The sequence below is a fragment of the Silurus meridionalis genome, chromosome 1 (genome assembly GCF_014805685.1).
Source record: "Silurus meridionalis isolate SWU-2019-XX chromosome 1, ASM1480568v1, whole genome shotgun sequence".
Lineage (NCBI taxonomy): Eukaryota > Metazoa > Chordata > Actinopteri > Siluriformes > Siluridae > Silurus > Silurus meridionalis.
In genome coordinates this window covers 20,599,125-20,617,327 of record NC_060884.1, presented here as the reverse complement: position 1 = coordinate 20,617,327, position 18,203 = coordinate 20,599,125, and the positions used below count along the sequence as shown (strand labels likewise).

Here is an 18,203-nt window from a genome sequence, read left to right as displayed (position 1 = left end):
AGACATTTTTGCACTTATTAAAACACTGTTCATTACAGTTGTATAGCAAAGCAATCAATGGTGTAATTCTCTACGTCCAGCTTTAAAAATGACTCTGTACTCACGTTTTCTTTGCACAAGAATACTGGTCTAAAGCACATTAAAAAGGTCACAAATGAACGCTTCACATGCACACCTGTGAATTGACAACCAGTCCAGGTGACTACCTTGTGAATCTAAAGAAAATTGCAATGAGTGTGCCAAACTATAATCAAAGTTAAATGGAGCTACTTTGGACAATAGAATCATATTCTGGGTTCTGGGTTTTTTTCAACTACATAATTCTGTGTTCTTTCATAGTTTGGATATCTTCAGTATTATTGTACAATGTTGAAAATAATAAAAATAAAGACAAAGCACTGATAGAGGAGGTGTTTCTATATATACATATACATATACATATATACACACACACACACACACACACACACACACACACACACACACACACACACATATGTATATGTGTGTGTGTAGATATATCTCCTTATATGAAACCCAATGCAGAAAGGCACACAAATCTTTGTAGTCTTTCTCTCTCTGTCTCTCTGTCTCACTCTCTCACTCTCCCTCTTTTCTCTATCTCTCTCTCTCTCTCAATATACCCCATGTCCCTCCTCTGCACATGTCCAAACCATCTCAATCGGGCCTCTCTCACTTTGTTCCCAAAACGTCCTACATGCGCTGTCCCTCTAATAAACTCATTTCCAATCCTGTCCATCCTCGACACTCTCAACGAAAACCTGAACATCTTCAGCTCTGCTACCTCCAGCTCCACCTCCTGTCTTTTACTCAGTGCTACTGTCTCTAAACCATGCAATATAGCAGGTCTCACCACAGTCCTATAAACTTTCCCTTTCGCTCTTGCAGGTACTCTTCTAACACAAATCTTTTCTGCCATACTTCTCCACCCACTCCACCCTGCCTGCACTCTTTTCTTCACTTCTCTAACACACTCTCCATTACTTTGCACTGTTGACCCCAGGTACCTGAGAGCCCCCCTCTCATTCACACACATGTACTCTGTCTTACTCCTACTGACTTTCAATCCCCTTCTCTCCAGCGTGTACCTTCACCTCTCCAGGCTCTTCTCAACCTGCTCACTACTCTCACCACAAATCACAATATCATCCACAAACATCATAGTGCATGGAGACTCCTGTCTGACCTCGTCCGTCAACCTGTCCCTCACAACTGCATACAAAAAAGGGCTTAGAGCCAATTCTTGATACAATCCAACCTCCACCTTAAACCTGTCTTTCCTACTGCACACTTCACTGCTGTCACATTGTCCCCACACTGGCTTCACCATCTCCACATCATCCAACCTTCTCTCTCTTTCTCATTTTTCTCATCCATCAGCAGCTGAAAATACTCCCTCTATCTTCTCAACACACTCTCCTCACTAGTCAACACATTTTCATCTCCATCCTTTTTTGCTCTAACTTGTAGCACATCCTTCCCAGCTTGGTCTCTCTGCCTGGCCAATCAGTACAAATCCTTTTCTCCTTCCTTTGTGTCCAACTATTCATACAGCTCCTCATATGACTTTTCCTTGTCTTTTGAAACATCGCTCTTTACCTGCGGCCGCATCTTCTTGTACTCCTGCCTACTTTTCTCATCTCTCTGCTGATCCCAATTCTGTTTCACCAACCTCTTTCTCCTTATGCTCTCCTGCACTTCCTTGTCCAACCACCACGTCTCTTTGTCTTCCTTTCTCTTTCCAGATGCCACACTACGTACCTTCCTAGCTGTCTTCCTCATCACTTCTGCAATAGCCCAATCATCCAGCACCTCCTCAGCACCACCGTGCCCGTCTGACCTTTTTCCTGAACTTTACACTACAGTCTTCCTCCTTCAGTTTCCACCATCTTATTCTTCTTTCAGTCATTCTTTATTCTTCTTCTTTACCTCCAAAACCATCCTACAGACCACCACACGATGCTGTCTAGCTACACTGTCCCCTGCCAACATCTTACAGTCTCCTTCAGATTGCATCTCCTACATAGAACATAGTCCACATGTGTGCACCTTCCTACACTCTTATACATTACCCTATGCTCATCCTTTTTCTTAAAATAAGTGTTCACCACTGCCATTTCCATCCTTTTAGCTAAAATTACCACCATCTGCCGTTCCACATTCCCCTCCTTAAGGCCATACCTACCCATCACCTCCTCATCACCTTTGTTCCCTTCACCAACATGCCCATTAAAGCCTGCCCCAATCACCAATCTTTCCTTCCTAGGTACTCCTTCTACCACTTCATCTAACTCACTCCAGAATTTCCCTTCTCCTCCATCTCACAGAACACTAGTGAAGCATAGGCACTAATTACATTTATCATCACCCCTTCAACTTCCAGCTTCATGTTCATCACTATCAGAAACTCTCTTCACCTCCACTACACTCTTACTGTACTCTTCCTTCAGGATCACCCCTACACCATTTCTCTTTCCATCCACACCATCCAAAATAATGCTGGTGATAAAGAATTCACTTAATGAGTCTGATTATTTTAACGATAAAAAAAAACAATGCTCTAGGTGTGTATGGGTGTGCTAGTGTACTCGGTGAGTGGGCGTGGCCGAATAAATGCCACACGTTGCAGGAGACAACGAGATAAAAAGAACTACTGACAAACCCGCATGTTATCGTACAAAGCAGTATGTGAAAGTTGTACACCGCGTCTGGTTTGCACTCTTTTCTTCACAGTGGTGTGCGGTTCAGGACGCAGCCACATAACGAGCGCGAGCACCTGGGCGACGTCACTCCGCCCTACTTCGTCCCCGAGGCGAGCTGCTGGTGCTGCACTTCCTCCAGCGCGCAGCAAGAGCAGGCAGGCGGAGGCACCGAGAAAACCTCTCTTTCGGAGGAGCGGTAAGTCGGACAGTAGATATTTCACGGTCGAGTTTGAATTCTGCTGATTTTCTAATGATGTGATGGCTTTGGGACTGTGGAAAGGATTCTTCGCTGAATGAAGGATATAATCTCTTTAGTCTTCAAGAATTTGAGTAGCACCTTGTGTTTGACTTTAGCTGGACTGGAAAGAAAAAAAAACTATATATATATATATATATATATATATATATATATATATATATATATATATATATATATATATATATAATATAATATAATATAATATAATATAATATAGAGTAACATTTAAGAATTGGCTGGACGTTTTTTTTTTAACTCTTTAACAGCCAGGACAGGAAGATTTGTTGCTAAAAGAAAGAAACTTGTTCAGGACATTTTGCTCATTCCATATTACCAGCAACCAGAGCTGCTTCTTGAGTGCAATTTGCCTAGAAACTCGTTTGTCCTTTCTGTTTTGCCTGGACTGTGCACACCTAAAGTGCACTTTTCCCCCTGGTTCTGTGTGTTTAGAAAGCCTCTGGATTTTAAAACTGTATCTAAATCATACCAAAGCCTTTGTTCTTTTGGTTTTTGTTTTGGTCATGGCTTTTGTCACATATGGACCAATGTGTGGACAGTGTGTTTAGATGCTCATTATATATAGGCAGTGTTAAAGAATATTATAAAAACAAATGAGAACGACAAAGTATTATTAGTATTACGACTTGGAAGGATCAATGAGCCTGTGTTAGATCCAGTATGGTATGCAGCTGTCAGGAACAGACTGTAATAAACTGGAGGATGACTTCTTGCTGCACCTTTTCCTTCTCTAAACCCATTCACTACAATTTGTATGACTGCTTTGATGATTGGTTGCTGTGAAATCAACATCCTGTTTGCTGTGGTTATGTCTGACATTGCTGCAGTATCGGGACGACCGTACCTACTTCCTCTCCACTTTCTTATACACATGCAGACTATTTCTTTTGCATCGCTTCATAAATAAGTAAGCATGCCATCCGTTTCTGTATGGTGTTGTTCTGGAGGATAAACATTTTCATTTATGTAGCTTTCATTATAGATTTATCATATGATTACAATGTTCATATGTATTTGTACTTATTTTTGGGCATACTTGCCTAGGTTTGGTATGTTTGACTAATGACCTAATTAGAGATGAACCTCTGCAGACGTTGCATTTGGGGCACCTTTTCGTTTTACCTCTCAGTGTGCTGTACACTTTTTATTGCATTTCCAGATTAACAAATGCTCTCTAGAATCTCACCTTTTCATCAGTTTTAGTGATTGTTTTAAAGAGCAAGCTGAATATGTTAACACTTGTACACAAATATATAATATATAATATAATATAATATAATATAATATAGAGTAACATTTAAGAATTGGCTGGACGTTTTTTTTTTAACTCTTTAACAGCCAGGACAGGAAGATTTGTTGCTAAAAGAAAGAAACTTGTTCAGGACATTTTGCTCATTCCATATTACCAGCAACCAGAGCTGCTTCTTGAGTGCAATTTGCCTAGAAACTCGTTTGTCCTTTCTGTTTTGCCTGGACTGTGCACACCTAAAGTGCACTTTTCCCCCTGGTTCTGTGTGTTTAGAAAGCCTCTGGATTTTAAAACTGTATCTAAATCATACCAAAGCCTTTGTTCTTTTGGTTTTTGTTTTGGTCATGGCTTTTGTCACATATGGACCAATGTGTGGACAGTGTGTTTAGATGCTCATTATATATAGGCAGTGTTAAAGAATATTATAAAAACAAATGAGAACGACAAAGTATTATTAGTATTACGACTTGGAAGGATCAATGAGCCTGTGTTAGATCCAGTATGGTATGCAGCTGTCAGGAACAGACTGTAATAAACTGGAGGATGACTTCTTGCTGCACCTTTTCCTTCTCTAAACCCATTCACTACAATTTGTATGACTGCTTTGATGATTGGTTGCTGTGGAAATCAACATCCTGTTTGCTGTGGTTATGTCTGACATTGCTGCAGTATCGGGACGACCGTACCTACTTCCTCTCCACTTTCTTATACACATGCAGACTATTTCTTTTGCATCGCTTCATAAATAAGTAAGCATGCCATCCGTTTCTGTATGGTGTTGTTCTGGAGGATAAACATTTTCATTTATGTAGCTTTCATTATAGATTTATCATATGATTACAATGTTCATATGTATTTGTACTTATTTTTGGGCATACTTGCCTAGGTTTGGTATGTTTGACTAATGACCTAATTAGAGATGAACCTCTGCAGACGTTGCATTTGGGGCACCTTTTCGTTTTACCTCTCAGTGTGCTGTACACTTTTTATTGCATTTCCAGATTAACAAATGCTCTCTAGAATCTCACCTTTTCATCAGTTTTAGTGATTGTTTTAAAGAGCAAGCTGAATATGTTAACACTTGTACACAAATATATAATATATAATATAATACTCAGTAAAAACCCTGAAGTCTTATTGCAACTCAGGGCATATGAAATAATTTCTGACAAAATACATCTGCATTTACACTTTGGAAAATAAATATGTGGTTCTTTGGTTTGTCTTTCTAAGGAAGTTTGTTCTTTCTAAGGAAGAATGTTAAACCTAAGAACAACGTTCTCTTTTCGCGAGTTTTTAAAGCTTCCGTAAGAAAACCACAACTCTGCTATGTGCCAGGCCACATTATGCCATTCTTTTGATTCCTATAACACTGCACCCTGTAAAAATTTTTCTTTTTTATTAAATTTTCTGCACACTCCTATATGCTAGTTTTGCCATTTGATTTTTAAAGCTAATGACTTTGCTATTGATTCCAGGTCTAATAATGCACACACATTTATGAAAACATTTTTGCCTTATGCATTCAAACCCATACAATTATGCAAACATACAGAATCACTATATTGCAGTGTTTCACAATTCCTCATTGATGTTAAAAAATCAAGAGGTGAATAGTTGGCAAAAGCGCTGACGTGCCAGCTGCTGTTTCAGATGAATCTCGGGACATGAATCACGCTTCTCCTTATTGCATGTAGGAATCTGTTGTTTTGTTTGACCTGTGTGTAGGCAGGTGTGTAGTTGTTTCAAGAGCTGAGAATGTGCACCCATGGAACAGTTTGGATTTATAAGAGTGTTGTGTAAGTTCTGAACAAGCTAACATAAATGAAGTACTGGTGTAGCTCACCTTTGTAATTCTCATTTAGAAACACTCGGATACTTACACATACATGCACACTATATTTCTGCACTTTCTGTTTGGTCATGCTATAAGGTGCTTCAAAAATAACTTGCTTTCCCTGTTGTCTGGGAATATCTTAGCACAGACTTTAAAATGCAACATGATAACCTCACCTGCCCACACAATACCTTTTCGGTGTGTTGCCTTCCAACGCATACACACGTAGAACAACCACTCCTTCACACATTCTCATTCACAAGCATGCTGTCTATCCTCTGAAGTCAAGTATCTTAAAATAGATAATTAGTTTGTATGTGCCTCTGTATTTATGTGCATGTGTTCACTGCTAATTCCCAGAGGCATGAAGTAATGTAATGCTGTAGCTTGCTTTAATGTTACACTTCAATGTGTTCGGACATGTCCCTGGTAAAGATGTTTAGGAATGTGGGCAGGAATGGATGGGTGTGGCTCTAAATCTATTTAAATGTAGACTGAATTGTCCACGATTAAGTCTAATTCTGGTCTAATTATGACCAGCTGATGTATTGAAATAAATGTTAATGCCCAGGTTGTTTCTGTGCTGATAAAGTGTCAACCCTGACTCAAAGTCGGTATTAAAGCATGTAACCGATTATTTCTTTCTAGCCTTTCAGCATTTACTATGGTACTGTTTGAAGTACGTGTGGTGTGGTGGCTACTGCGAGGTGTTTTTAGAGGGGCCAGTCCTAAAAGTTGTGTACTTGCTAAGCATCTGTTACTCGTTCACAGGCTGTTTGTGAGCGGTCACCATGGCTCCCTTCCTGAGGATCACCTTTAATGCTTATGAATTTGGTGCCCTGTCTCCAGTGGCCGAAGCGCCGTTTTGTGCAGTCAAGCTTAAGGAGTCGCTCAACACAGGTGAGTGAGTTGGTGAGTGAGGGAGTGTGTGAGTAAATGTGTATGTGTGAGTTTTAATTATGGGTTGGTTTCTGTCCTTAAATACATGTAGTCTTGATTCTTCTTTTTGGCTAGAACGAGGGAAGACTCTAATTCAGAAGAAGCCTACCATGTTTCCAGCTTGGCGCGTCAGCTTTGATGCACACATTTATGAAGGTCGCGTCCTCCAGGTCTTGCTTATGCGCACTGCAGAAGAGCCATTAGCAGAAGTCACACTTGGTGTATCTGTTCTTGCAGAGCGGTGCAAGAAATCCAGTGGCCGTTCAGAGTTTTGGGTATGTACGCATGTGCATGCATGTGCTTCACCATGTGCATTTATGTATATTTGAACCCATTCTGTCTTTCTTTAGGTGGATCTGCAACCTTCAGGAAAAGTGATGATGTCTGTTCAGTATTTCTTGGAAGATACGGACACAGGTGAGATTATGCATATTCCCATTGCGTCTTACTTTTCTCAATCTTTTATACAAACAGAAACACAAAATGAATTCATTTACATGCATGTGTGTACATTTTACCAGAGTGCCTTGTATCTTTTAAAAAATAAATAAGAGAGTATTAATAAACAGATTTTAATGTTTTACACAATATATAGCCGAGTGTTGAAAAATTAGCATCACTGGTTTCTGAGAGAAAAACAAGAAAGAAACAAGCAAAAAAAAGTTAAAATATAAATGAACTGTGAGTGTAACCTAAGTGAAGGCTCCAAGCAAGCAAAAAAAAAAAAAAAACAGAGCTTTGAGTTGAAATTATTATTATGCAGTTTGTTAAGGCATTTGCTAAACAATCTATTAGAGCTATAGCAGAGATAGTCAGAAAGAAATCTCTATTAGAATAGAGAGAATCCTAAAGCTGTTTTGAGTATAAATGCCAGAGAAAGTGAAGGGTGGGCAATATTTTTGCAGATGTAAACTGATCTAATCACCCTCACTGTTAATTACATAATTACATTGTTTACATAAAGGCATTACACACAGCTGACAATGGACTTTCATTATTGGTTATGATTTATAAAAAATAAAAAAAATTTAACAAATGTCTGTTGTTGGCCATAATTGTTTTTCAGTGATATGTTTTTGTAATTATTTATGAATGTATTACTTGTTGCCTAAACAGTAGATTACTCGCAATTTATTAAAAGTCTCATATTGGACATTGCCAAAATTGTAGTAGATGTCAGATGTATAGAAAGTCTATCAATGTTTTATTAATCTGTGTGAAAACCTCTCTCATACACCAGTCCTTCTTGCTTGGTCTTTATTCTCATTGCGTTTCCATTCTGATAGATTTAACGATCATCACTTCTTGTTTCAAAATCATAAAATCATCATAAAAGAGAAATCATGTTTTATTTCTGCATCATGATGAACTGAAGTGACCTCTTTTTGTTGCTAGCTGTGTGTTGTTTCCTTGTCAAAACTCTGTTAGGTTAACTATCATTCTTTATCAGGATGGCTGGGGTTTGACAGCTGCACTCCAGGAAGAAGGAGGTGCCCATCTGACAGGAAATTATTAGCTTTGTGCAAGATGACAGAGTCTGATTGTTGCTGATTGATGAGCTCAGAGGAAAAGATTTTTAAAATGGCATTTCTATTAACACAGTATAAACTACAATATATCAAATGCATAAAAGTGTGCTTCTTTTACTCCTTCTATATTCTTACTCCTCAAGGCCTGTGTGTAATGGGTTTCTTGCCATCTCCTTATTTTCTACTTTTCAGAGTCTTATCAGTCGGTAGTGACAGAGGAAGAGGCTCCAACTATAAATCGGCGTCGTGGGGCTATTAAACAGGCCAAAATTCACTTCATCAAAAACCATGAGTTCATCGCCACCTTCTTTAGACAACCCACTTTTTGCTCTGTGTGCAGAGACTTCGTCTGGTGAGGATGTGTGTATGTGTGTGTGAAAAGTGTGAAAGTGAGTAATCATGTTGTGACAGTTAAATCAAAATGTGTGTGTATATGTGAAACTTGGACATTTTTTTATAGTAGTTAATGTGCAGCTTGTACAGCAGTACAGATTTACTGTCCTCTGAAAATAACTCAATATACAGCCATTATTGACTTAATAACTGTCAACAAAAGAGAGTGTGAGCACCATTGTTATCTATCACTGCCTTAATCCTCCTGGCCATGGAATTCATCAGAGCTGCACAGGTTGCAGGGATTCTCTCAAACAATAGTATAGTGACATTACGGAGCTTCTGAATGTTAGACACATTCTCCACTTTCGCTTGAGGATGCCCCACAGGTGCTCAACAGGGTTCAGGTCTGGAGACATACCTGGCCACTCCTTCACCTTTAGCTTCCTCAGCAAGGCAGTTGTCATCTTGGTAGTGTGTTTGGGATCGTTATTATGTTGGAAAACTGTCAATCGGCCAAGCCCGGATAAATAGAGAAGGTTGTTTTAGGAAGGGCGTCCGGCATAAAACATGTGCCAAATCAAATATTCAGTTTCATACCGGATCGGTTGAGGCCTGGGTTACCAAAGATGCCACAGGTATTGTTAGCGAACAGGGTACCAGTGAAAATTGGGCTATTCTTTGCCAAAGGAGGAGTAGGAGATGGGAAAGATGACTACAGAGACAGCAGGAAAAGAAGTGTATGGAGAGTGGAGTTTAGGGTTGGTACTTTAAATGTTGGTACTATGACTGGTAAAGGGAGAGAGTTGGCTGATATAATGGAGAGGAGGAAGGTAGATATGTGTGTTTAGTATGAAAAAGTGGAAAGGGAGTTAGGGGTAATGATAAATGTCATCAGTGCCTATGCTCCGCAAGTTGGTTGTGAGATGGAGGAGAAGGAAAAATTCTGAAGTGAGTTAGATGAAGTGGTAGAAGGTGTACCTTGCCAAAAGGATGGAAATAACATTGGTGAATTTGTATTTTAAGAAGAAGGAGGATCATAGGGTGACGATTAAGAGTGGAGGATGGTGGACTATATACTATTCAAGAGATGCAACCTGAAGGAGGAAGGAGATAGGAGACTGTAAGGTGTTGGCGGGGACAGTGTAGCTGGACAGCATCAGATGGTGGTCTATAGGATCGCATTGGAGGTGAAGAAGAGGAGGAGTGTGAGGACTGAAAAAATAATAATATGGTGGAAACTGAAGGAGGAAGACTGTAGTGTGAGATTTAGGGAAGAGGTCAGACAGGGGTTTAGTGGAGGTGAAGAGGTGCTAAATGATTGAACAATTACTGCAGAAGTAAAAAGGGAGGCAGCTAGTGCTTAGATGAAATCTGAAAAGAGGAGAGAAAGAGACGTGGTGGAATGAGGAAGAGCAGGTAGAGCATAAGGAGGAAGAGGATGGGTGTGGAAGCAGGAAGTGGGAAGGATTAATAAGGAGGAAGTGAGAGCAGCTATTACGAGGATGAAGAGTGGAAAGTCAGTAGGACCAGATGACATACCAGTAGAAGCGTGGAGATGTTTAGGAGAGATGGCAGTGGAGTTTTTAAACAGGTTGTTCAACAAAAAAATGTTGGAAGGTGAGAGGATGCCTGAGGAATGGAGAAGGGGTGTGCTGGTATCGATTTTTAAGAATAAATGTGTGATTTAGAGAAAGCATATGACAGGGTGCTGAGAAAGGAATTGTGGTATTGAATGAGGAAGTCAGATGTGTCAGAGAAGTATGTGAAGGTGGTGCTGGACATGTTTGAGGACAGTGTGACAGCAGTGAAGTTTGCCATAGGAATGACAGACTGGTTCAAGGTGGAGGTTTATGGATGTGGTGAAGGAAGACATGCAGGTAGTTGGTTTGAAAGAGGCAGATGTAGAGGACAGAGTAGTATGAAAACAGATGATCCCTAAAGGGTGCAGCCGTAAGAAGAAGGACTGGTTGTCTTTTTGTGAGCCAGCTTCAGAAGAGGTTCCCTTCTGGGACGACAGCCGCGCAAACAGACTAGTTGCAGTGTGCGTCGTATGGTCTAAACACTGACAAGCAGACCTTCCACTTCTGCAACCTCTAAAGCAATGCTGGCAGCACTCGTGTCTATTTTTGGAGCAGCTTCTGCACCTGACAGCACAGGGACTCAACTTCTTTGATCAACCCTTGAGGCCTGTTCTGAGTGGAACCCGTCTTGGGAAAACCTCTGTATGACCCTAGCCACTTTACTGTAACTGTTAAAGTTCCAGGAGGTTACTGATCTTGTAGCCTCAGCCTCATCTTTGTGGAGAGCAACAATTTTCATTCTCAAATCCTCCGAGAGTTCTTTGCCATAAGGTGTCATGTTGTAAATCCAGTGGTCAGTATGAGAGAGAAACAAATTTGTATTGTCCTGTCAAGCAGATAAAAACATGAACATGATGAATAGGACATGTGGCTTTGTGTGGTTACACAACATACAGCTGAGGACAGTTTTAAGAGGACAGTAAATCTATACTGCTACAAAAGCTGCACATTGACTACTCTAAAGTATATCCCAATTAAATTTTTAAAGTATTGTCCTTTGAGAAGATATACTAAAATGTACTACACTCATTAGGGAAAAGTAATGGGTGTCTCAGAAGTTGGTACACATCATACATATAGTTTCTCCCACTCATGATGAACTCATGTTAACACATCAGGTGTTATGGTTGTAACTGCTCATCACAGTTCATCACACTCAAACACTGATTTTTGGAATGCAATTTTGAGGAAAAAAGGTTCCTCTGTCTATGTAGACTTCTGGGACACTGTAAAATGGTATTTTGTATTGTAGAATAATATAAAAATATACAGAGTATAAAACTGTGATTATAGTGAACTAACAAAATTTTTTTTTTACTTGCCAGGGGATTAAACAAGCAAGGATACAAGTGTAGACGTAAGTATTGATGTCTTCATATCTTCTTCCCAGCCATCTTTTTTAATTGTTTTTTTTGTTTTTTTGTTTTTTTTACTTTTGCTTCTTTTGTTATTACAGAATGCAATGCAGCTATTCATAAGAAGTGTATTGATAAAATAATTGGCAGATGCACCGGGACAGCGGCCAACAGTCGTGACACTATGGTATGTGCGATATTCTTAGCATGTGAACTGTTTGGGTGCATTGTTGTGTTACACGATGATGTATTAATGTTTGGGGGTGTGTTCAGTTTCAGAAGGAGCGCTTTAAAATTGATATGCCACACCGCTTTAAGACCAACAACTACATGAGCCCAACCTTTTGTGACCACTGTGGGAGTCTGCTATGGGGTCTTGTTAAGCAGGGACTGAAGTGTGAGGGTGAGCAAGACAGCATGAATCATGGATTTGTATATACATTGGTGGTGTTTTATTTTTCATTGCTTCTGAGTGCCACTATTTTCCCAGACTGTGCTATGAATGTGCATCATAAGTGCCAGACTAAAGTCGCCAACCTTTGTGGAATCAACCAAAAACTATTGGCTGAGGCTCTTACTCAAGTGGGCCCGGTGAGTATGCATGTGTACTGTTATAATTTTTTTATTGAAAATTGTTTCCACGTATTTTAATTTCTTTTCGCAGCAATTCTAGTGTATGTGGCTTTTTTTTATTTTATGAGAGGAAAAATTAGTGAAGTGTTTTAAAAAAAAGTTACTGTATTTTATAATTTGCATGTCATTTGCAGTATGTAATGCAAATTAAAGACTTCAACTATTCTGGTTTAACATTCTACTCGAGTGATTCAGACAGGAGTAAACTTGTTTGCATAGTTTTTTTGCCGCTTTCAAGCCTTGAAGCATCATTGTAAAAGTAGTTATTGTTGTTCGTGCTTTTATATATATATATATATATAATTTACCTCAAAATTCAGATACCAATTCAGGCCTCTGAAAAACATACAATGTTAAAAAGAAAAATTCTACAAACTTAGAGATTATTTAACAAAATTTTATTAAAGCATTCTATAGTACCATAAGTAATAGGCATAAGTCCGCATTTTCTCTTCTCTTTTTTTTTTTTTTTTTTTATGATTTTTCAGACAATATTGTTTCCTCTCCCATTTCAATATCCTGGGCTTTTTTTGTGTTTTTGAAGTTTTTATTTCAGGGGGGTGGCACTGTTTTTTTCATGAATGTTTATTCACATATCCAAATACACATGTGCATTTGCCTCACAGAAATCAACGAAGAAGCCTGAAACAAACACTCAGGATACTGGAGTTTACCAGGACTTCAATAAAAGCCCAGGGCCTGACATTACTGGTCTGTTTGAGTGCGTGTGTTTGTGTGTGTGTGTGTGTGTGTGTGTGTGTGTGTGTGTGTGTGTGTGTGTGTGTGTGTGTGTGTGTGTGTTTATAAAAATTCACATTAGAAACAATGATTATTTTAGTGGAAATAATGAGCATGATGCTGTGTAGATGGCTCTCTATATGGTCGTCTCTGGGACGGGCCAAGTCCTCACCCTCCATCTCGGATCACACACCAGACACGCATCACATCCGAGCATTTCACCTTCCATAAAGTCCTGGGCAAGGGAAGCTTTGGAAAGGTAATGCCTTCCTATATATCTCTGAGTCTCCTTACCTCCTTTCTCACAATTCAGCTGTTTTTATATATATATATATATATCTCTATTCTCGAATAATTCACCAATAATTCAAGTTTTTCCCTTCGGTAACTGTGTTGTTTTTTTCTCTGTTCATAGTTTTTTTTTATGTCTTCTCTCTCGTGCAGGTTTTTTTGGCAGAGTTAAAGAACAGTGGGGAATGGTTTGCTGTGAAAGCCCTAAAGAAAGACGTGGTGTTGATAGATGATGACGTAGAATGCACCATGGTAGAAAAGCGGGTGCTGGCTCTGGCTTGGGACAATCCATTTCTTACACACATTTACTCGACTTTTCAGACCAAGGTAAACACATATTAGGAAACTTCCATATATGGCAGTACTTTGCACATATTATGAATGATATCTTCTGCTGTGTATACCTCCAATCGTTTGCTCTTTTCATTGAGTAAGTAAATCAATAAGATTTACTAAACTATCGATATGTTAGGAGCACTTGTTCTTTGTGATGGAGTATCTGAACGGAGGAGACCTGATGTTTCATATACAGGAAAAAGGACGGTTTGACCTCTACAGAACCACGTGAGACAAATACATAGACAGTTTGAAAAATTCAGCTTTTTATGCTAGAGTTGGTCTAATACAATTGTTTCTTTATCATGCTTTAGATTTTATGCAGCTGAAATTGTATGTGGACTACAGTTCCTTCATGGAAAAGGCATCATCTATAGGTACATCTGAAGACTTTAATTCTAAAACACAGTACATCCATTTTTTAGAAATTGTAGTAATTCATGGTTTTTATAGTTGGGTGCAAGAAATATATACAGATGGTCCCCGAGTTACGATGGTTTGACTATATATATATATATATATATATATATATATATATATATATATATATATATATATATATTGATAACGATACGAAATTGTGAAAAAATATAAAAAAATTTGCGTAAAAGGCACAGGCAGCAGCGCTTGATGTATGATACATTGGACCCGCAGCGACTCTCTCGCCCTGTAAGATGCCCCACTCTCACTAGCGGTCGACGGAGTAAAGTTGTCTCAGTGTGTATTTTCTTCTGTTTCAAACAGTTTCAAACAGCAATTTTAGTGATAAAAGCATGTCTTAAAAGTGCCCAAGTATGTCTCTTGCTTGTAGTGGGGGAAAAAAAGAGAAAGGTCATCAGTTTAGAGCAGAAAATTTAAATTATAAATCAGCATGAAGCAGGAAAGGCTGTCACAGTCATAGTACCATCTTCGACTTACGATATTTTTGACTTACGATGGGGTCGTTGTAACATATCTCCGACGTAGGTGGAGGACTACCTGCATCTTAATCTCTATGTACCCTTAAAATGATTGTATGAAATATTTTATTCAAAACAAAGTTATATATTAATATTGTTAAGTTTTCTGAGAGACGTATATTTAAAAGATTTAAATTCAGTGATGTTTGAATTGCTTCAAAAAAAACTATGCTATAACTTTACTTTAAATTAAAGCTGTTCAAAATAGATTGTCTTAAATGATTTAACCAAGTTAAACTGACCTTATAATGATTTTGCATTTGGGTCTTTCATTGAGGGATTTGATGTGAACATTGAGGTAAATAAAACTTGGGCGCACTGCTGATGGTAAATAACAATCTTTGCATGCCATTGATGAAACAAACATTTTGCTTGTACAGCTATAATTAATACATATAAGTGATTCATGAGCATTTAGTTCCAGTGATAAACATACAAGGTGATCATTTGTATTTTATGCCACATAATATCCTTTTTTTTTTTTTTTTTTTTAGGGATCTGAAGTTGGATAATGTAATGCTTGATGGAGCAGGTCACATAAAGATTGCTGATTTTGGCATGTGTAAGGAGAACGTCTTTGGAGACAATTTTGCCTCGACATTTTGTGGAACTCCAGACTACATTGCCCCAGAGGTATGAAAAAGGTCAATGTACTGGGGACTTCAGTGTTCTTGATACTTACAAAGTCACTTTGGCTAAAGTGTGTGTGTGTGTGTGTGTGTGTGTGTGTGTGTGTGTGTGTGTGTGTGTGTGTGTGTGTGTAGATTTTATTAGGTCAGCAATATTCATTCTCCGTTGACTGGTGGTCATTTGGTGTGCTGGTGTACGAGATGCTGATTGGTCAGTCCCCATTCCATGGCGATGATGAGGATGAACTGTTCGAGTCAATCCGCATGGACACCCCTCACTACCCCCGATGGATTACAGTAGAAACCAGAGACATGATAGAGCGGGTACCCACAAACACGTGCACACACAAAATTGTCTAAATATTGCTGTACTAGGGTGTTTGTATAGGGAAATCAGGTAATTCAATATTTCTTTGTTGAAAAAAAATGTTGTTTCACAGTTTAATGTATTTCTTTTTTCCTTCTACACTTGTAGTTGTTTGAGCGTGACCCTTCGCGTCGTTTGGGTATTGTGGGTAATATCCGAGCTCATTCATTCTTTAAAACAATTAACTGGTCTGCTTTAGAGAAGAAAGAAATTGACCCCCCTTTCCAGCCACAAGTGGTATGATGTGTATTTTATCACAATCATGAAGCCTAAAACATTCTTGTCCTCTCTTTATCATGCGTTTGACTTGTTGTTTTTTATTTGTAGAAATCTTCCAATGACTGCAGTAACTTTGATCGAGAGTTTTTAAATGAGAAGCCCCGCCTCTCTCACTGTGAGAAAGGTTTAATTGACTCAATGGACCAGAGCGCCTTTGCTGGTTTCTCATTTATTAATCCGAAAATGGAGCTCCTCCTGCAGAAGTGACTGAAGACACACACCTCCACCACGAAGCATGTGACGAAAAGGTTCAGTAGGAGTTTAACGTTAAAGTTTAGAGCCAATTACTTGTCTGTGTTTACAAACAGGTCCACTAGCTCTTCTTTCTCACCAAGTTTTCAATTCATTGATATACATGGATAACATGTTAGATAAATAGATTTTAAACACTGAAGTGTTGCATCAATTACTTCATTAAGATAGTTGGTGTAGAGTTGATAAATAGACCTACAAGTTAGAGATTCTTTGTTTTGTTTTTTTGCCACACCCTTTCAAAGTCTGTGTAGACTTAGTTTTATTCATTTAGTTTAATTTTTTGTCAGTAGTGAGCCATTCATTACTGCATTAATCGTGTGTTAACACTGAATGTTTTAACAGAGATAATGTAGGATGGTTTAATGTTAAAAAAACAAACAAATTATAAATGGTAGAGGAAAGGACACGAGCTTTTAGATAATTGTAAGTGAAGGTGTGCTTGTGAGGCTGTCTTGAGATGTAGAACATTGTGCTGTGAATTTTGTAAAGCTATATACTTTATGTATATGTGCATATGGTGTACATCATGTTGTGCAAACAGACTCAGTCCTTGTTTGTGTGTATTATTAGGAGTTAAGGAAATAAAATCATGGATTTTAATGTGTACTAACCAAGCATGTTTGTGCAGATGTTTTACCTTAAAGCATAACATGAATGAGAGTCTTCTAATGTACACTGTGAATTAAGCTGATGTACATATAGCTGGTTCTCTTGTGCTCTTGGCTTGATGTATATGCATATTGTTGCATCTCAACTGTTAATTATCTGCCATTAAACTTGAGTACATGATCAAACATGCAATGCTCTGTATTTATTGTGATTTGATTGGTCGAAGCTTGCTATGGTTGGAATTATACTAGTGAGTGGTACAGAAGGCTGCACAGTGAGTCACCATTAATTGTTTTCAATTATTTACTTTGGCATCTTTATGCTGTGGTTAAAAAGGTAACAATTTACATCATAATTAGCATTTTGATAGATTTATTCAGCCACAGTAAAGCAAATAAATTCCTGGTTAGAATCATGGACAATTGTGCTGCCTACTGTATTTCGGGTGCAAACGGGAAGTCGCCCTCCATAGCACACCAGTCCAAAAGCAGGGCATCATATATAAACATACACACCTAAAGAAATTGTAATACAACTAAAATTGAGGCCTGCATGTTTTCTAAAGGGGAGTCTTTACACTTTGGGTGTTAACCTAAGCTCAGAAATACACTAGAGACTGACATCCTGAAACCCTTCAACATCTTGATTATCTCTTTTTACAAAAAGAAAGTGTGTACATGCATATGTACTTTAAAGCCTGCATAGAAATCATGCTGTATTTGCTGCCTTTGTTTCAAATACAACGAGTTGTACACTGTTTTCATTTTTTGTAACCGGTTTTACTGTACAGCCGTACAGGTTACTTATTCTTGCTAACTGATAACTATCTGAGATTGTGGGTTCAAGAATGGTTCAACATGCAATGAAACAGAATACATGGCTTAGTATGAAATCACCTAATTTCTTGTTTTTTATTTTATAACATTTTCTTATACCTACACGAATGGATGATGGACATCTATATTATATCTGCTCAGTGTGAATTTAAGGTCAGTACCCCAACAGCCCACAGCTTGGCTGTACTTCAGCTAAAAGCTGGGGACTGCGCCATCTAGTGGAGGATTTAAGCACAGCATTTTTTTTTTTTTTAAGCAAATAATGACAGACCAATTTCAGGTTCTCAACGTAACCAGCAACAAGAAAGTTATGGTTATATCTGTTCTTTGTATAAAAGCGGTTATACATTTGTCTAATTTTGACTATGTACGTACACAATGCAAAATCAACAGTGAAATCATTTATATTTATATGGAGTATATGCGCACGTTTTAAAAATACGCAA

General features: G+C 38.4%; 1 protein-coding gene across 2 annotated transcripts; it reads left to right on the top strand.

Moving 5' to 3' along the window:
• The first annotated feature begins 2,680 nt into the window (after nt 1–2,680).
• prkcda (protein kinase C, delta a) lies at nt 2,681–17,106 on the top strand. Of its 2 annotated transcripts, none has more exons than XM_046856695.1 (18): nt 2,681–2,919; nt 6,858–6,986; nt 7,101–7,300; nt 7,376–7,442; nt 8,747–8,906; nt 11,796–11,827; nt 11,927–12,012; nt 12,099–12,228; nt 12,316–12,416; nt 13,085–13,169; nt 13,325–13,455; nt 13,641–13,814; nt 13,960–14,051; nt 14,138–14,200; nt 15,277–15,415; nt 15,547–15,735; nt 15,887–16,015; nt 16,106–17,106. In XM_046856695.1, the coding sequence occupies exons 2-18, from the start codon at nt 6,878–6,880 to the stop codon at nt 16,262–16,264; spliced, it is 2,046 nt and encodes a 681-aa protein (XP_046712651.1). In that variant the 5' UTR covers nt 2,681–2,919; nt 6,858–6,877; the 3' UTR covers nt 16,265–17,106. The 2 variants fall into 2 exon arrangements, with proteins under 2 accessions (XP_046712651.1, XP_046712660.1); XM_046856704.1 differs by lacking the exon at nt 2,681–2,919 and adding an exon at nt 4,980–4,998.
• Nucleotides 17,107–18,203: the final 1,097 nt, after the last annotated feature.